This window comes from Camelus ferus, chromosome 10 (assembly GCF_009834535.1).
Source record: "Camelus ferus isolate YT-003-E chromosome 10, BCGSAC_Cfer_1.0, whole genome shotgun sequence".
NCBI classification, from domain to species: Eukaryota; Metazoa; Chordata; class Mammalia; order Artiodactyla; family Camelidae; genus Camelus; species Camelus ferus.
This window is the reverse complement of record NC_045705.1, coordinates 31544362-31565339: the sequence shown is the minus strand read 5'-3', so window position 1 is coordinate 31565339 and position 20978 is coordinate 31544362. Positions and strand designations below refer to the sequence as shown.

Genomic DNA, 20978 nt, shown 5'->3' with positions numbered 1-20978 from the left:
CAATGGATAAATCGATTATTTAATGTGGTACATGCATGTGTGGAATATTATTCAGCCTTTAAAAAGAAGGAAATCATGCCATTTGTGACAACATGGATGAATCTTGAGGTCATTATTCTAAGTGAAATGTAGGTAATAGAAGACCAAATACTGCATAATTCCATGTACATGAATTATATAAAATAGTCAAACTCATAGAAACAGAGTAAAATAATGTTTTCTAGGGGCTGGAGGAAGGCAGGAAAAAGAAGTGATTATTCAATAGATACGGAGTCTCAGTCTGAGAAGATTTAAAAAGTTATGGAAAGGGTGGAGTCATTTGCACGACAATGTGAATGTATTTAATGCCACTGAACTATGCATTTAAAATACTTAAAATGATAAGTTTTATGTTGTGTGTATTTTGCCACAACAAAAAAGTCAAGAGAGAGGGACAGACTATGAGTAAAGTTGGCAACAAACAGAGGAGCAGAACTGTTAACTGTGGAGGATAGGGCTGTATGCGTTGCTTCCCTCTCTGTTTTGAACTTCAGGAGTGTGTCAATTTGGCCTTAAGGTAAAGGCTGGTGACAAAGAAAGGTGATTCTGCGCAGGGTTCCAGCCAGCTCTTTATCACCTCAGAAGCTGAAGGAGAGAAGATTACAGTGGAACCTCCTTTCAATACTGTTTCTATTCTCTACCTCTGGATGTCTTTATACATCAGTGTTTGCCTGAGTGTGATTTTCTCAGTGGCTACTGTGTGAAAGCATAGTACTTTACAGTAAGTCCCCGGGATTCTCTCCCTGTGGGGCAGAGAGAAAAGCTACATAATACATCACAAGAATCTGTTGCCTAGGTTCTCACACTAAAAGAAGCTGATACGACTATGACTTTTAAATCACTCGATCTTTGGGAGCTGGGAATTCTGCCATCTAAGTCTCCTTAGTCAGTCACTAATAAAAATGTCACACTCCCTCAGGGTAATCTGGCACATAGCTTTGAAGATTGGCGTTTCTATTCTCAGGGCAACCATACCGTTTAGGACAGTCACATTCTCAGAAAGAAATCCATTCTCTGAACTCTGACCTATGCCTAAAACCACCCCATACATCCTATGTCAGGCTCACCAATGTCAAAATGAGTGACGAAGCCCTATCATGAAATTTTCCATTTACCTTACTTGGTAAGGTAAATATAGCGGGAGGTATGTGTTTAACCAAAGGGCAACTGCATTTCTAAAACTGGACTCTAATGATGTTTGTGGGTGTCAAGTGGGAGTAAATGAATGGCTGTGGCTGATGCTTCAGCTATGATTCCAACAGGACCAATTACTAATCCTCTGAGGACTTGAGAGGTCAATGCACTACCATGCATTAGAAATCCTGCACTTCATGAAAGTCTATTTAAACATTTTCTAGAGTCAGTGAAGAAAGAATTACAAATAAGGACCTTCAAGTAAATAATAGCTACATAGTCGTGCATCAACAAACTGAAGACCTGTTTGGGAGACACTGCTCCCAAGCTTCGTATGGGTTAGAAAGAGGGCTTAAATCAGGAGTGAAAGGAATTCTCTCCACATTGCTCATAGACTTTTGGGGAAACAAAAATTTGGCAGAATTGGTTTGAGAAAATCATGTCCAATCAAATGGATTTGACTTACATTTTATAATTCCATATACTAACTTTTCCTGATTTGAAGAATTTTTCATGATATATATTTTGAAGATGCATTTATACTTTCATAAGAAACCAAGAAAATGAATCAAAATTAAATCCTAGAACTATCAAGTTTTCCATATCCAGACTGATAATGGGGAACAAAATAAACTAAAATGTCCAAGACTTGGAGAGTTGTCTAGAGAGATATAAGACTTCCAGCGTCTCACTGGTTAGTTCATGGAGTCTATTTGCAGATGTGGGGCAAATGCCTGAGAGGAAGAAAGCAATGGCTGGGCTTAATCTAAAAACTGAAGAATCCACAATCAACTAATCCAGGTTAGTGATAACTACTTCTTTTGCCCAAAATTTAAGCAGATTGTCTTAATTTAACCAACTTAGTTTCACTAAAATAATTTTTAGAGTTAAGTTCTGTTCATTGGAAGTTAATCTTTCTCTCTAAAAATGAATTTGGACAAAATGATATGAAAATATCAATAGAAAACACTGGCTGTAGTGTTCCCAGACAAGACGCTGTTGAGAACTACAAAAGTCACTTTAACAAGACTGTGGTTAATGCTTATGTCTCACTGAGTAGATTGATTCTGTAGACTTCTGTTTGTAGTTACTAGAAATTCTTTTCCCTTGTCATGACTTCCATGTCCCACACTGAAGTTAGAATTTGTGAATTAAATCTTTTAAGAGTGATTAACCACGTAGTCACCATCTGTAGGAGCCATAGATACAGAAGAAACAAGTCAGAGCCTTAAGCTTTCCTGGAAACTAAAGGTATCTTTCCTCACCTTTATTGAAAACTGAGAGATCATGATGCTGACTTCTGTGCCCAGAAAGTTTTGAGGAAAAATATGTGATTATGTTTTTTGGCAGGGACTGGGGAAAGAAGAAAAAGAGGGATAAAGAATAAAATATCTCATGAACTTTCACAACAACATGTACTCACTCTTGAAAATCCATGTACAGCTCATTCCCCCCAAAAAAGAAATATTCTTACATATATTCAATATTTCTACCAGTTAGCAATGAAAACTTCAAGCTCATTTTAATTGATTAAACTTAAGCCAAAATTGAACATTGTATTATCTCGGATGACCTTAACCTTTCTGTCTTGTCAATAGGAAACTCAGGGAAACTTCATGATTCATTTAATTCCATTTGTAAAATGTGAGTAGGGTAATATACCTACTCCAGAGCATTATTCTATATGTGATGAAAGACCAAATAAACAGAAAATTCATTTCAGAAATATTGAGAAAATTTCAGAGAACTTTGTACCACTTACATGTTGACATTCAAAGATGTGGAAAGAGTGAATATGAAAAGGTCATGCCGAGCCAGACACAACATGCGGGGCTGTTGAGTGAATGCTGCTCAATGAGCTGTTATAAAGGTTAATTCCTTGGCACTTTGAGGGACAAAAATGTCATCTGCAGCTCATCTGTGTGTGTGCATGTGAATTCATTTGACAGAATGGAATAACAGCTCACAGAGCACAGCTGGTGTACATATAGTAAAGCTTGGTTGGCACTTCCATATCTGATATACAGTTGACTTTTAGAAGAATATTGTGTCCATATACATGTAAATATTCATGCCAATAGACAAGTATAACTTTAAAATAACTGTTGTTGATGGAATTTGTCCCCCAAAGTGAAAGAAAGCTATCTGTGAGACTTTTAAAACTATGAAGAAAATCTAGAAGTCAACCGTAAGTCAACATTCATAATAACATCTTTTTCTTATTGCAGTGTTTGTAAGGTATTGTCACCATATATTCAATTAATATGAATAAGGAGAAATTTAGCCTCCTTTTATTTGTTTTTACAACTATCTGCAAAATGCCAGAGGTGAGTGAAAGGTGTAGCTTCACCAATCCCAGAGCCCAGGACTAAAGAGGTGATGAACTATTTTAGCATTGAATTTAACATTTCATCACTCAGAAATAATGTGATCTTTCCAGATGGACCATGTGCTCATAACCCAAGATGAGTTGATGGAAAGGATGGGCAATGTAACAGAATTCATCCTGCTGGGCCTGACCCAGAATCCAGAACTGCAGACATTCTTATTTGCTGTGGTTTTAATTACCTACTTGACCACATTGGCAGGTAACCTGCTCATCTCAGTCACCATCTTCATCAGTCCAGCCCTGGGTTCTCCCATGTACTTTTTTCTATCCTGCTTATCCATTATAGATGGCTTCTACTCTTCTTCCATAGCACCCAAAATGATCTTTGACTTGATCTCTGGAAAGAACACCATATCCTTCGATGGTTGCATGACTCAGCTCTTTGCTGAACATTTCTTTGCTGCAGCTGAGATTATCTTGTTAATTGCCATGGCCTATGACCGCTATGTAGCTATCTGTAAGCCTTTGCACTATATGACCATCATGAGCAGACATGTGTGTGGATTCCTGGTTGGAATGGCTGGAGTTTTAGGGTTTCTTCATGGAGGGATCCAGGTTTTATTCATGATCCAGTTACCATTCTGTGGCCCCAATGTCATTGACCACTTTATGTGTGATTTAATACCTCTCCTGGAGCTAGCCTGCACAGGACACTCACACTTTGGGGCCTCTGATTGCTGCCAACAGTGGGTCATTGTGTTTGCTAACTTTCTCAATGCTGGTTGCCTCCTATGTTTTCATCCTGCGCTCCCTGAGGACTCACAGCTCTGAAGGGCGTCACAAAGCTCTGTCAACCTGTGCCTCTCATGTCACTGTTGTCATCTTATTCTTTGTACCGTGTTCACTCCTGTACCTAAGACCCGTGACCTCCTTCCCCACTGACAAAGCTGTGACTGTGTTTTGCACCATAGTAACTCCTATGTTGAACCCTTTAATCTACACCCTGAGAAATGCAGAAGTGAAAAATGTCATGAAGAAACTCTGGGGGCAAATAATGAAAACTAGCGATAGATAAATCTTGGGTGGAGTGTGTAGGCAAAAAAAAAAAAATCTAGTGATATTTCATAGAGCTTTATTCCTCTTCATAGCTAATTAAACTTGGAAAAATTATCCGGTCTGGATCAGTTTTCTTCAGGAGCCCATATATTGTGAGCAGGGCTGATATCCTTGAAGGCATAGTAGATGCGGTGCCTGGAGCCCACGATGGTTTTAGGATCCCCTGAAATGTTTTAGTTTCTTTTAAAACATAAAAAATTAATATACTCCAAATGCAACTTGGATTATAGACATCTATACATCAATGCAGTCATAAAATATAACTTTTCATATTTTTATGGAGGAAGGGCCCCATGAAGGCAGACGTACCAAGGGCCCACAAAAGTCATAATGTTGCCCTGGTTGTAGGTATGAAATAGATCAACAGCAATATTCTTGAACACTCATTATACCCAGCGCTATAGCTAGAACTAAGTTTTATTTTAAAAGAGGAAAAACAATTATACATTTTTAAAGGTGTAGAACAGTAGGAAAAAAGTCTTCAAAGTGCATTTATCAAAATATACTTTTTCTGACCTTTCTAAGTGTGAGAGGCTTATAAATGTTCTCCCACCACGGCAAATAAAAACTTTTACTTACCACAGTCCCAAGAAGAGAGCATTTGCACACAAAAGTACTTTCCAACAATTATATTTCCATCATTCCCCGTAGTAGACAGTAGTCTACAAAAAGAGTTGGAAATAGAATCAGCTGGCATAAAAGAAACGTAATTGATAAAGTCTGCAGAGTTAAGGCAGAAAATACCTGTACATTAAAATCTGGGTTTAGACACAGACAAAGGAAATCTTCTGAAAACGAAACAGCTGTTATAGGAAATTACCCATGATTTAAGAACAAGTGTGTGTCATGGAACCAGACAACAATCACAAATCTGAATTATAGAAAAGAATCCATACCATGAACATAATGAAGTTTTAAGAGATTCAGAAATAGTCTGATGCTTTGAAGTCAGAGATTAAGAACTTTGGATCAAAAGAACTTAATTTCTCATTTTGTCTCCAGCATTAATCAGTCTTGTCAATGTTAGCAAATTGCTTCCCCTCTCTACCTGTGTTTTTCATCTGTAAAAAGGAAATGACATTGCATACTTCCTTAAGTTGTGAGAATTAAATGACTTAAATTGGAAAAATGAGTCAGCTAAAAATTGGTGAAAATTGCTCAGACACTGTTACAGCCTTCAGAGACACCACCAGAGCATGAGGTATGCTGGGGCCTGCTGTTCCTGACAGAGGAGCTCAAGAACACTGCTACTGCCATTTACTAACCATGATCACAGGAAGACCAAAGGTCTGTCCCAGACTCACTTTGCTTCAACATAGGTCATAAATGCCATCCACTTATGAGTTCAGACAGCGTGGCAGTGAGTTATCTCAGCTGGAGAGCAGGTCTCTGGATACTAAGAGCTAGCCCAACACCAACTCCCTCTTCTGGAATAAAAATGCCATTAAATATCTCTGCAGTTACTAATGGGAGAGCTGGTTGGATCAACTGTGAGACACTAGAGCAGAACTTCTAACAAAAGCTCTAATGATGGCTCCTGTCCCATTCTGGTCCTCCAGAATAAATAGGAGAAATAGAGAAATAGGTCTCTGGGCCAGAGACCAAAAGGACAATCTCTGTACAGAGCTTGCGATTTGGGGGGAAGAGCTCAGAACTTGTGTTCAGGAGATTTCTCAACCAAGGACTTGAGTATCATGTGACGCTGTCATTTCTCATGTTCTCAGGACTTTATATCAGGCTAGATATTACTGTACACATAAATAACTTTGAAAAATAGATGTTTTGCCATAATTTCTTGTGAGTAACCATTTTGTAAACATATACAAGCAACAATATGTTTTTTCCTCTTTTTATTGATGGACAGTTGATTGATAATATTGTATTAGTTTCAGGTGTACAGCATAGTGATTCAGTTCTTTTTTCTGGTTGTATTCCATTATAGGTTATTATAAGATATTGAATATAATTCCCTGTGCTATACAGTAAAGCCTTGTTGCTTCTGTATTTAATGTATAGTAGCTTTTATCTGTGAATCCTGTAACTCTAATTCATTCCTCCCTGACTCCTTCACCTCCCTGGTAACCATAAGTTTGTCTTCTATGCCTGTGAGTTTGTTTCTGTTTTGTATATAGATTCATTTGTATTAATTTTTAGATTCCACATGTAAGTGATACCCTATGATACTTGTCTTTCTCTGTCTGACTTAACTCACTTAGTATAATATTCTCTAGGTCCACCCATGTTGCTGCAAATGGCATTATTTCATTCTTTTTTGTGGCTGAGTAATACTCCATTGTATATGTATACCATATCTTTTTAAGCCAGTCATCTGTTGATGGACACTTGGTCTGTTTCCATATCTTGGCAATTGTAAATAGTGCTGCTATGAACATTGGGATGCATGTGTCTTTTTGAATTAGAGTTTTCATTTTTTTTACAGATATATGCCCAGGAGTGGAGGTGCTGGATCACATAGTAGTTCTGTTTTCAGTTTTTAAGAAATCTCCATACTGTCCTCCATAGTGGCTGAACCAATCTACATTCCTACCAACAGTGTAGGAGGGTTCTCTTTTCTCCACATCTTCTCTAGCATTTATTATTTGTAGACTTTTTGATGATGGCCATTCTGATTGGTGTGAGGTAATACCTTGTTGTGGTTTTAACTTGCATTTCTCTGATGATTAGCGATGCTGATCACTTTTTCATATGCCTGCTGGCCATATGAATGTCTTCCTTGGAAAAATGTCTATTTAGAGCTTCCATGCATTTTTCCATTGGGTTGTTTGAAAAAGCAAAAGTATGTTTAAAAAATCAAACTTATATTTTAAACATCTATTTGTAGTTCCCAAGAAAGATGGAATGAAAGATAATGTAAAAATAAAAATGGTGGTGATGATAGCTAACGTTTACTGAGCACTTTCTGTGCATAAAATCTTGACCTAAGCACTCATTTTGTATGTTTCGGAAGCAGCAAATTTCTGACGTTAGTTTATGTCTTATTTTAATCTGTTTTAAACCTCAAACTGTGGAACTTACTTCTGCCTAAAATATCTCCTTATTTGAGCATAATGGTGAACCTATCTTTAGGACGGTGTAAACGTCAGTAAAACAACGCTAGTGCAGATAATCACGACATCTCTTATTTGTGCGTTTACTATGTGCGAAGTGCCTGATAATCCATTTTGTTACTCAGTCCTCACTACAGCCCAGTAAGTGCAGTAATATTGATTCTCCCACTTCATAAATTAGGAAACAAAGGGCCAGAGAGGTTAGTTATATTGTTCAAGATCAATTAGCTAAAATTCGGCTGAATCAGAATTCAAATCAAACTCCATCTGACCCAAAGCCTGTGTGCTTCACTAAACTCATTTTGCCTTCCCTTAAACAGATGACAAACTGAACTTCTTACAATTTTCTTCTTGAAACCCTTTGGCCTTAATTGTTTAAGCCAATTTGAAGGTGGATTTCCCTCATCGATAGCCCTGAAGTACACGAGTCTGCAAAGAACCAGCTAGTCCATAATTTATAGCTCCGTGAATGTTTTGATTCCCATGTAACAGGAAATTCCCTCAAAGTTATTTTCTTCTTTATCTGCACTAGTTCATATATAAAGGAATATCCTATGGCTTTTATAGTAGTACTTCCTCTGATAAATTTTTTAATTAGCAAATATATTTGATATGAATATATGTTTATCCTGCCTTTGTCCTAAAAAAGAAAAAAGAAGAAAAAACTTGAGGGAGGGGAATGTGTAAGCAAGATAGAAAATTATTTTTTAAGAAGCTCTCTCTAGTAACCAGGTAACAAGAAGCTATGGAATAAAAATTCCAAATACAGGTCTTCTTTCTTTATTCCACAAGTGTATTTTCAACAGTACTTAACATTCAGAGGCTTACATTATCTCTAGTCTTTATATTTCTGTTTCCCACTAGAAGGAAGAGACACTAACATTCATCAGGCTCCTATCACCAGTCAGACATGAGGCTCTTCCCACACGTTCTCCTTTCATAAGGCATGAGGATTAAATTGCCCATTTTTGGACAAGCGAACTGAGGATCAGAAAGGTTTGTTTGCCTAAGATAACTTGTAAGTTGAACAAAGAAATAATTTAGCTCCAGAGAGTAATTTTTAGGATGGTAGAGGCTTAACCAAGTTTACGGAAGAGTTTGAAGGAGGAAGTGAAGGAGGAGAAAAAGAGGATGATGACTAGAAGGGTGTCTACCAAACTGTTGATGGTGATTATCTCTAGGTAATGGGCTTATAAGAGGATTTATACACATGCATGTGTGTGTTGCCAATCTTTATTTCTTATTTTCTAAATTTTAAAATAGATATGTGTTTGGGAGGAAAGATGTCTTACAGAGGCTCCAAAATAGAGACACCACTTCCTTTGTAAACAAGATTAGTAATAATTTTTAAATCATCTAGAAAACTTCTGGTGATATTTACTCATGTATTTATTCTAGCAGGTTGCAGTTTTTCAAAAACAAGCAGCATTCATAAGTTGTTGGGCCATTGTTAATCATGATTTGGACAGCAAAACACAAGAGTGCACTTGGATCCAACCTTTATGCTGTTTGATATTTTAACTGTACTAAAAATAAAAGTGTGTTCAAATTGGTGGGGGGGGTGGTAGGTAATTAGATTTATTTATTCTTTTTTAAATGGAGGTACTGGGGATTGAACCCAGGACCTCATACATGCTAAGCATGCACTTTACCACTGAGCTATACCCTCCCCCCTTTCAAATTTTTAACTAAAGTAAGTATGCTTTTCTAGAAAGCCTCTTGAGATAAAATTGTGGCAAGCTGGCAAAATAGGCTATTTATAGTAAGCCTCGCCATGATTTCATATTTCTTAGCTGATTGAAAAATTGGTTCAATTATATTTTTATTATCTAACATCAGAAATGAATAGATACAGAATTTTAGATCTGTTATACAAAGCTATTATAAAATAAACTGTCAAAATGTGACAAAGTGAAAGAAGACAATATTTATTTTGCCTAATAACTCTGCATGAGTTCTGCAAAGAACCAGCTAGTCGTCTTTTTGTTAGGCATAGAAGTTTGGGGCTAAAACAGTATTTCCTGATGATCTGAACTTATCAGTTGTTGGAGGCTAATTTTGAATGCTTAGAGTAGAAAAATTGCTCTTCATATCAATTTCTAGTTTGTTTTTTCTTAGTGCAAAAAGTAGATATTTGCAACATGGTGAATTACAGATTATTTGTCAAACAAAGAATAAGTTTATTATACATTATGGGAGCCTGCGCTGTTAAAGGGTGAAGCCTGGGATGGGATGTGGTCACAGTGTGTAAAGTCAGGAAAGTAATGGAATGAACATGGTTGTATGTCTCAGATTCCAGAACACTAGAATCACTTAGAGTTTGAAACAGAGTGAGTTAGGAGAAATGAAAGGAAATGCCATTTTGCGTCACTGGCTAAAATATAAGCCATTCTGTTCTAAGTGAAGCATATATTTCAAACATAGTAGAGATAGAAAACAAAAGAAAGCAGTGTCTTTAGAAAAGGTTACAAAAGGACTGAAGTAGAATAATTACATCAGATAAAATTTGGGGGGAATGGTTAATATATGCCATAAATTGGATTAAGAACTTTACATGAAATGAATTTCTACTTCATACCATACAGAAAAATCAACTCCAAATGAATTACGAATTCAAATACTAAAAGAAGAACTTTAATTCTTTTGTAAGAAATAATAGGTCAGTATCTCCCTAATTCTGGGATAGGAGAGGATTTCTTAAACAAAACCCAAAAAGCATAATGTTAAGAAAAGTAAATAAATTAATTTACATTAAAAAAAAAAAGAAGAAGAAGAACTTTACATGGGTTATCTAATTTAATTCTCAGGATAAAATATACTTTAGACATGTATTATCATTACCTTTATTTTAAAGACGAGCATTGAGGCTTGTAGAAGTTTGGTCACTTAGCCAAGGGCATGCCATGAGGAAGCATGGGATATAAGACTCAAACGCAGGTTGATCTGTCTCCAGAACCAAGATCTCGCCGTGTGCTGTAGTGTACTCCTGTACTGCTGATGTCATAAAGGTGATGAGAAGGAATAAGAGCCAAGCCTCTGTGCACACAGACTGCTATATGTGGCTAAATGTGAAGTTGTTTGCCTTAAGTTGTGTTTTGTCTCCCATTTCTACAGTTCAGTCAACTATCACACGGACTCAAATAATGTTAACATAGATTTCTATTTAAATATCAGGATGATGGATCAAAAATAACTGACTTTAAGTTTCGGTTTAGGCATTTCAAAGCTAGATAACCTTAATTAATCAATTAACTACATCAGGAGACACTGTTTCCTTATTTCTGAAACAGGGATAATAATCATTCGTGCCATGTACATTTCACACAGATGTTTTATAATCAAATCATGCAGTTCAAGTGAAAGACTAAGAATGCTATAAAAGTTTATGAAGACGAATAAATGGATATGATGGATTAGGATGGCATATGGTAATAAAAAACAAGCTTTAGTTTGTTCCTCTTTCAGAAATAGTCATTTTTATTTCCTGCTTTACTGCTCCTTATCCACCTGCAATTTCTTACTGTGTGAAGAACCTTCTCATGGCATTTTTTACCTCTTCATTTCTCAGGGTGTAAATGAGTGGATTCAACATGGGTGTTAGGATACCATAAAATACTGCCATGTTTTTGTCTATAGATAAAGTAGATGATGGACGCACGTACGTAAACACACAGGGCACAAAGAACAAGGCAACAACAGTGAAGTGGGCCCCGCAGGTGGAGAGGGCTTTGCGCCTCCCGTCCGCACTGTGAGACCTCAAGGAGCGAAGGATGATGATGTAGGAGGCAGCCAGTATGAGGAAGTTCAACAAGCAGATCGCACCACTGTTGGCCACCACCAGCAGACCAATGCCGTATGTGTTGGTGCAGGCAAGCTCCAGCAAGGGGTACAAATCACAGACAAAGTGATTGATCACATTAGGGCCACAAAAGGGCAACTGAAGGACTAGCAAGAGCTGAACCAATGAATGCAGGAAGCCCCCAAGCCAAGCCATCCCCACCAGCATGGCACAGAGACTCCTGGTCATGATGGTCATGTAGCGCAGGGGCTTGCAGATGGCCACGTAGCGGTCATAGGCCATCCCTGTGAGCAGGATGATCCCAACACCTCCAAAAAAATGGGCTCCAAAGAGCTGAGCCATGCAGCCCTCATAAGAGATGGCTCTCCCCTCATACAAGGAGTCAGCAATGAGTCTAGGGGCCATAGAGGAAGAATAACAGGTGTCAATAAAGGACAGATTGGCCAGGAAAAAATACATGGGGGAAGCCAGGGTAGGACTGGCGGTGATGGTGACCACAATGAGAATGTTGCCACAAACTGTGACCACATAGATGATCAAAAAGATCACAAAGAGAACTCTCTGTACTTCCGGGTTCTGTGAGAGTCCCAGCATGAAAAATTCTGTGATATTATGTAGTATTTCCATAAAGTCCAAGGACACTGAGGATGCAGTACAGTATTGCCTATAAAGTCAAGGGAGAAACATAATTGTAGCAGAACTCATCATAGGGAGAAAGTATTACAAGATTTCCTTTAGCCACACTGACTTCCCTTTTCCCTCTTAACCCTTTCTGTTCCAAAATTCTTGTACCAATCCATCCTGGTAACCAGAAAATGTGAGCATGTCTGTTCACTTTAATATCGCTGGGCACTAGATATCTAACTCATTATGTGGAAATAATTATTTAATTATCTAAACTTTAACTTATTTTGTTTCTACTGAAATTGAGCTTTTGGCAGACACTGATTTTCTGTCAGCTGGAGTGCATATCTGACAATTTTCAGCAGGGCTCCACATATATGCAGTGGCACTTGAGGCCTCCATGAATATTTAGGATCTCCTGAAACCTCTACACGTATAGTCCTTACCTTTTGAGTTAAATCTTTCTTCCTGGGCTTTGCAATGAGGTTCGCTACACTTTCTGCTGTGTTTCCAATGAGTAACACAGGTGGGTGCAAAGCAAACTGAAGTAAGACTGGGAGAAACTGATGTGGTTGCAGCTGGAGACTTGCCCAACTTCTCTATTTCTCTCCATGTTCATTTACTCCCACTTCATGCCTGTGCTGTGGACAGTTATCATGTCTAAGAAGTTCAATTCCTCTTCCCCCTTGCTTTACACATCATACAGACTTCGGGGCTTTGCTTTCCCTGGATTTGGTGAAATCCTTCTAGTTAATGGCTACCACTCCTTCCACAGTCTACAGGGATGAGTCAAAGTAAAAATATTTTTTTTTAAGTTTTGTGATCATCAGTGAAAACTCTATGACATGGTTATCTACCTGTTCAGGACACAAAGGAAGGTACAGGAGCAGGGAGAACAGATGCCCTGTCTCAGCCATCTATAAATCAGAATCTCATCTGGCAGAACATTCCTACTTACCCTTTCTTCTCCTAACTATATTAAGGAAATGCCTGTGCCTATATTAGTTCTGGTTAAACAAAAAACTGTCACTCATCTATTATTACACCAACCATCTATTGTTTTCCTGGAAACATAGGCCTTCTTAAAGTAGCTAAATCACCCAACTTGCTGAAAATCTGATGCCCAATATAAGAATTAAAGGAGAATCATTGAGTGTCAAAGGACGCAAAGGAAGAAACAGATACCCAGATATAAGAAATGCTGGAGAGAAGATTCCTGTACTGATCAGGAAACTGCACCCTTTTTCTCTTTCCAAGCTTTGTCGCAAGAAGGCAAATGCAGCTTCTGCGAGTGACGAGGCTGATGGGGACCTTTTCAGAGAAGAACATTGTGGCCAAGAGCACAGACGGCAGTCATAGGAGCCAACAGCTGCGTAGCACTTACCCTGTGCCAAGCACTGTCCTAATTGCTTTCGATAGATCAGCTCACTTTAATCCTCATGTCACCCCCCATGATTACTGTTTTCATCCTTATTTTACAGAGGAAGAAAGTGAGGCACGTTTAGAAACTTACGGGAGCGTACTCAGCCAAGCACGGGAGCTGGGGCTTGCGCCCAGGCAGCCTTGCGATGAGAGTCTGTGGGCTTCACCATACAATACTGTCCCTTAAATTCATTCGGGTTTGAATACTTCCTCTGCCGTTTATTTTCCATGTGATCATGGACAACTTCTCCAAGCCTCAACGTTCTTAGCTATAAAATGAAAATAAGTACTGTTGCACTTTGAGTTTGCAAAGCTCAGTAAATAAAAACAGTGCATGTCAAGCATTTGCACAGAGGTCGGATGTGATAAACATTCAATAAACAGAATCTCTGAAGTCACCATCATCAATGCCAGGAGCAATGAATTCTTCATGTGGCTTAAGGTGCCAAGGACCTAAGAGTATGCAGGTATTGCAATGGATATAATTTTATTATAAATATGAAAAATTCCCTAAAACTGATCCCCAAAACGGAACAAAGAGTAAATGCAATCAATATGAACAATAGACAATTTAGTCATATAATGAATTTGTATGCCCCAAAAGAAAACTGTTAAGCTAGTTCATTTCTGTGATTCAAGTTTGTGGGAGTACAAAATAAATTATTTGTTAAAAACTAGCAAAAAAGAAAAAAAGGAAGTCTCTTGTTTGAGTTATCCATGAGAAACAAAATTATTTTGTGGAAACAGAACTTTAGTAAAATTATCCCATGCCGTTTTTATTTGAGTTGCATTTTTCTTTTATTTAATTTTTTAAATAGATTATAGAAAACTTACACTGACTGGATCTGAGGACACAAACAGGTCACCAGGGGTTTTGATTTTGGTTTTGATTTTTTACATCCTAACATCGTGGAACTAGTGGACCTGAGAGAGTTCTTAAAGGGTCATCTAGACCAGCTCCAAGCATATCATCCCAAAGTTCACTGTTTCACGTGATTAAACTCCTGGATGGGATTAAAATTGTTTTTCTCATTTAGGCAAACTCTCAGACTGGGCAGGTGTATTGATTGCAGAAAGGCATCAGAGCTGAAAGTTTCTCAGAATATTACAAGGTGAAAACTCAAAAGGAAGTCATTCATTTACAAGCAGCTGGGAATTTGCTTCATTATCCATTTCTCTCGCATTTGCTGAAGAACCCTACGGCCTTTAAAATCATCTTTTCCAACTGTCTTGGTTTTAAAGATGGTGGATTTAAGACTCAGGGAGGTGAGATGCAGCTTGTCCAAAGTCGCGCTGGTGCTTCATGACAGAGGCACAGAAGGTACCCAGGTACTCATCGCTCCAGCCTGTGACCTTTCCAACATCACGACCACCTTCCACTATCTATTTTCTGTATCTGTGACAAGCCAAAAAAAAAGAAAGAAAGAAAAAGAAAAAAAAGAAAAGAAAAAGTGCTGCTGCAAACATTAGGGAGAAAAGCCCCATAAAAAGTGTAGCTGGCTTGTTAGCTCTGCTCTCTGCTAAGAAGACTCACCAACAGAGTCTCAGAGAAAGTCTTTCTCTTCCGCTGAAAAGGTTGTTTATAAAGTAGGAGTGATAACACAGGGATTATCAGTGCTATGTCTCTGAGGGAGACTAATTCTCTGCTCACAGGATCACTTGCTGAAAAAGTTCTGCAGTGAGCTTTTGCCTCATTCTCAGGTTAGAGCAATGGGATGCCGTCATTTAATTAGTCCCTTTGAATAGAGTTTTGGTCTCACAAGGAAGAGACTTCTATTCTGCCTCCCAGAAGTACCCAGTGCCCTTCTAGCATCTGGAGAAGGTCCACAAGTTGTCCGGAGGAAAAGGGAGTTAGGACGTTTTCAGAACAGATATTGGAGAGTTAGCACCTTTAGGGAAATTGCTGACTGAACAACAGCAACAACTAGCAGCATTTATTGAGCATCTTCTGTGTTCTAGGCACAAGTCCTTTCACTCCTCTGAAGCTGAGAGGAGAGCATTGCCTGTCCTTTATCCACACCTCCCCTCTGTGGTGGGCTGAACTGACCAAGGAAACTAGAGTCAGAGTGACTGGATTGGAATTGCACTTCCACCCTTTTAGTCATTCAGTAAGGACTTTTTCATGCCTAATAAAAGAAAACACTTTGCTAAACGCCAAGAATATCAGTGTCAATAATACAGACACGCTCCCTGGCAGCAAGGACTTCATATTCTAATGGGTACAGAAGTCGTCTCCAAAACAAAGCAGGGGCAAAAACAAACAGGATAATTATAAAATCAAAAATATGGAATTGCTGGGTGCATTTTATATTTTTAATACTAATCAATAATGTCAAGGATATACATGTTTAATACTTATTGGTGTATGCAGCAAATTTTCCTTCCACAAAATTTGTAACTGTTCACATTTCCAACACTCTTGCCTGCTCAGCACATGTGTACAGCCATTCCCCTGTGCTGAATGAATCCTATTCTGAGCTTTCTCCAAACCTATTTCCCGAAAGCTTCTGGAAAATAGGGAAGATTTAGTTCTCTATAAATTCATGCCACCAACTTCCAAAGGCTCATCAACACTAACCAGCAATTCTACTATATTTCTTTAATCAGCACATTTTCCCAATTCTCTTCAAGGACCATGTAAAATCTTCACTTTGGTCAAAATTCCCTTCTGCAACTTCTACTCTCGGAAAGTTCTGAGCCATTGTTTTTTTATATTTTTTGAACCACATTCTTTTAACTCAAGAACTCCCTGAGTCTTGAAAAAAACTTTCTTAGAACTACACAGCAGTCTATGAGTCTTCTTTTCTTCTTTCTCTGTCTCATTTCTGGAAGTCAGACCAGCATCATCCTTGGGGACTCCTCCCACCTTCCCTCACCAGTGTTTTCCCCAATAAATCATTTGCACATCTACTCTATTTTCACTTCTGCTCCTCAGAAAACGGGGACTGATACAGAATATATCTCACAAATCAGTAAGATAAAGACAGACGGCCACATGGGATCTTAAGAGCACTTCAGCAAAAAAGATATCTAATGACCAGTAAACATATAAAGGGGGGGAGTGCTCACCTCTTTAACCATCTGAGAAATATGATCTAGAACAATAAAATACTATGGCATTGCTCCCCCTACAAGGCTAAAATTAAAAGGATGGTTAATACCAAGTGTTTGTTGTCAATATGGAGGAATGGTATCTTTCACATACTAGTGTTGGAAATGCATAATGGTTTTCCAAGTATACATTCAATATGTATAAATATACATGTAACATATGACCCAGAAACTCCACTCCCAGATATAAATCTAAGAGAAAGATGTGCACCTATTCATTAGAAGACACATCACTCAGAGTCTTAATAGAACTATTCGTAATAGCACAAAACTGGTAACAAACTAAATGTCCACCATCAATAGAATGAATGAAGATGCTGGTATATTTATACGGTGGTCTAACATAACAATGAAACTAAGAAAATTATAGATATATATATATATAACAACATGAATTAATCTCACAGACACAATGCTGAGCCAAAGAATTCAGACACAAAAGATTACATACTACATGATAGTATTTATTTAAAATTTAAAATAGGTCAACCTAGGGAAGTGTTTTTAGGTGATAAGCGTATGAAAGTATAAAGAAAAACAAAGAAGTTTTATCATAAAAGTCGTGTTAGTGTTGACTTTTAAGGGAAGAGAAAGAAGTGAAATTGGGAAGAGATATGATGGGTCCTGGACGAGCTAAAAATCCACTTCTTGAACTGATTTATAGTTATGTAGATGTTCCACTTTATAATTCAAAGATTTTTTCCTTTGTCTTGGTTTTTAATTGTTTGATTACGATGTGTCTTGGGTGGATTTATTTAAGTTCATCCACTGAGAGATTTGCTGGGCTTCTTGAACCTGTAAGTCTGTCTATTTCACCAAATTTTGAAAGTTTTCAACCATTGTTCTTTTAACATTTTTCTGAACCTCTGTTTCTCCTCTTTCTGAGACTCTGATCACATGAATGTTGTATATTTTGGTTTTGTCTCATGAGTCCTTCCGTTTTTTTTAATTTTTTTAATCTTTTTTTCCTCTGTTCTTGTTCAGACTGGATCATTTTCGTTGACCTATCTTCAAGTTCACTGACTCTTTCTTTTATATTTCCACTGTGCCTTTGAGAGCCCATTCAACGAATTTTTAATTTTGGTTATTGTAGGTTTCAGTTCTCAGTTTTCAACTTTTTTCTTCTTTATAATTTCTGTTCCTTTTCTGACACTTTCTATCTTTCCATTTGTTTCAGTTGTGCTTGCCCTTACTCATAAGATCATGGTTATAATGGTTGCTTTAAAGTTTTTGTCTGAAAACTCCAACATCTGCGTCATTGCAGAATTGGCAACTGCTGATTTTTTTTTCATTTGCAGGTTGAGATTTCCTGCTTCTTTATATAATGAGTAGTGTTAGATTGTATCCTGGATATTTTGAATATTATGATACTCTGAATATTTTTAAATCAAGGAGAATATTGAAGTTTTAGTTGTAGCAGGCAGTTAACCTTGTTAGTTTCAGGTTGCAATTTCCAACCCACATTCTGTGAGCTGTGTTGCCAATGTCAATTCAGTTATACAATCCTTTGCAGCATTGTTCACACCTGTATCACAGGTACGCCACGCAGTGGCCAGCCTAGGACTTGGATGGTGAGCTCCTCTGTACCATTCTGACTTCAGTACGCTGTTTACTTTCAGATCCACGTATCTGCAGCTCAGAGGCAAGCCCTGGAATTCATACACTACTTAATGGGATGACTCTCTTGAACACCCTCCTCTATTTGATCTCCCTGATGCTTTCTGGCTCTGAAAACTTGACTTTGGTTTTCTCACTATTCTGCACACTTCCCACTACTAAGTCTGTGTCAATGGCCAAGATTCAGGACAGAGAAAGAATAAAGCAATGAGCACTTGTCCCGTGCTCTTGAGATCACATCTGCTATGGTCAAGTAGAAGGATCCTCCTCCTTAAGAGTTTCAGATGCCACTGTCGCCCTTGTCACTGCTACTCTGCAACAGGATTGACTGAGGTCCAGAACAGGAAGGAACAGGAAAAAAGCAAAAGGAAGAAATCCACACCCTTACCCTCTGGCTTACTTGTGTGACTAAGAGAGGTTCTCTTGAAGCTCTTTTTGTATGTACTCAGCGCACACTTCCTCTGCGAAAGTGCACATCAGAGATTGAAAATAAGGGCATTAATAACAGGAGCTCACAAGTAGGAAACACGAACAAAATAAAACCATTCAGAGAAGATCAGCAGATAGTAAAGCACTCAGCATTTCGGCAAGAACAGACTTGAAGGCAGAAAGATCGGGATTTTAAATTCTATCTCAACCTTGGCTAAATAAATCAATGTCTGCAAATCAGTTTTCTTCATTTTTAAAAAGAAAACCAAGCCAACTTCTCATGAGGACAATATGAGATCTTGTTTATAAATTGGTTAGCCCCATGCCTAATACCAAAGATACCAAAGCATTGCTCAATAAACTATACACCGTGTTATGTGTATATGTGTGCATGTGTGTGTAGTCACATGTGCACAATAGTTAGACATTCATTACAGAATTTCCCTCCACATTTTAGTTTGTATATAATCATGCTTACATCAGTTTTAGAGTGAATCTATTCTACACACTTCCATGATTTGAGTTCAGTCATTCTTAATTGTATTCCCTGTATTCTCAAAGTCCCAAGCTATGGATTCTTTCTGATATTAGTGTTGTTAGAAATAAGTGCAACTGAACCATCAGTAACTATTGTGAGCAATATTCTGGGTGCAGAGTTGGAGGACCAGGTTGGTAATGTTTCAACAGGGGGATTCTGCTCCTCACAGACTCTCAGTATTCCAGTTGACGAAGGCAGCATCTCAAAAAAATGAATTAACTCACTTTCCTGGTTAATAATATGGGACACGGATATTTTAGACATGATTTCAAATATTCGAATCAGTTTGATTCCAAATGTTTTTATGGTTTCTCAGCTTTTGTCATGACAATAAGGATTCCTACTGAAAATGCCCGGTTATTTATTTCCCTCCTGTACCTGTATCTTCCCTCCACAATTGCTCATTTGTTCCAGAGATTTTTCATGGTATTTTTCACCTCTGCATTCCTTAGTGTATAAATCAGGGGGTTGAACATGGGTGTCAAGATACAATAAAACACAGCCACTATTTTGTCTATGGGCAAAGTAGATGATGGACGCATGTAAATAAATATACAGGGTACAAAGAATAAGGCAACGACAGTGAAGTGGGCCCCGCAGGTGGAGAGGGCTTTGCGCCTCCCCTCTGCACTGTGGGACCTCAAGGAGCGAAGGATGACGATGTAGGAGGCAGCCAGCATGAGGAAGTTCAACAGGCAGATCGCACCACTGTTGGCCACCACCAGCAGACCAATGACATATGTGTTGGTGCAAGCAAGCTCCAGCAAGGGGTACAAGTCACAAACAAAGTGATTGATCATGTTAGGTCCACAGAAGGGCAACTGAAGGACCAGCAGAAGCTGAACCAATGAATGCAGGAAGCCTCCCAGCCAAGCCATCCCCACCAGCATGGCACAGAGATGCCTGGTCATGATGGTCGTGTAGTGCAGGGGCTTGCAGATGGCCACGTAGCGGTCATAGGCCATCCCTGTGAGCAGAATGATCTCAGTTCCTCCCAACAAATGGGCAACAAAGAATTGAGCCAGGCAGCCCTCATAAGAGATGGCTCTCCCCTCATACAAGGAGTCAGCAATCAGTTTGGGGGTCATACATGAGGAATAGCAAGTATCAATAAAGGACAAATATGAGAGGAAAAAGTACATGGGAGAGCCCAAGGTGGGGCTGCAGATAATGGTGATCACGATAAGCAGGTTGCCCCCAACAGAGATCAGGTAGACAATTAAAAAGAGCACGAATAAAACTCTCTGCACCTTGGGGTTTTGTGAGAGTCCCAGCATGAAAAACTCCGTGATGTTTCTTGGACTATCCATGAATCCTGAGCGGCAACAAGAACTTGGTTGAAAGAGATTTACCAGGAAAAAAAAAAAACTGTTATTACTTCTTAACAAGGTGTTTCAAAGAAATGTGGGAAGTTAGTGTTTGTGGAATACAATTAACCCAAATCCTGAATCCCAAAACAAGGACCTGCAAATCATTTTATGCATGTCAAATTAGTAATTTTGACAAAGTTAAATAGCAGGCAAAAATAAACAACTCTTCAAAACATTACATCTCTTGCATTTTAACCACTAAAAACAAATCTTTTAGACTGCAAATATCTTCATGGAATTTTTTGTAATAAAAATTATAACATGTAAGTACCAACTTTAGTTCATTAAAAAAAAACAATATGGGGAAATAATTTCTCTAAATATTTTTAGAGCCTCACTTCCTACTCCCAGTTGCACTTCTCAACGCATCTGAACATCTCCT

General features: G+C 38.2%; 3 protein-coding genes across 3 annotated transcripts; 1 reads left to right on the top strand and 2 right to left on the bottom strand.

Annotated features, from left to right (window-relative positions):
* The first annotated feature begins 3646 nt into the window (after positions 1 to 3646).
* LOC102510408 (olfactory receptor 4C45) lies at positions 3647 to 4786 on the top strand. Its single transcript, XM_006190273.2, is given in 2 exon segments — positions 3647 to 4210; positions 4212 to 4786. Coding segments are annotated over 2 exon segments (930 nt in total). The 3' UTR covers positions 4578 to 4786.
* Positions 4787 to 11191: 6405 nt separating this feature from the next.
* LOC102515025 (olfactory receptor 4C3) lies at positions 11192 to 12124 on the bottom strand. Its single transcript, XM_014563975.2, has one exon. The coding sequence runs from the start codon at positions 12110 to 12112 to the stop codon at positions 11204 to 11206; it is 909 nt and encodes a 302-aa protein (XP_014419461.1). The 5' UTR covers positions 12113 to 12124; the 3' UTR covers positions 11192 to 11203.
* A 7414-nt stretch (positions 12125 to 19538) lies between these two features.
* Positions 19539 to 20536, bottom strand: LOC102510177 (olfactory receptor 140). Its single transcript, XM_006190272.2, has one exon. The coding sequence runs from the start codon at positions 20534 to 20536 to the stop codon at positions 19628 to 19630; it is 909 nt and encodes a 302-aa protein (XP_006190334.2). The 3' UTR covers positions 19539 to 19627.
* Between the last annotated feature and the right edge of the window lie 442 nt (positions 20537 to 20978).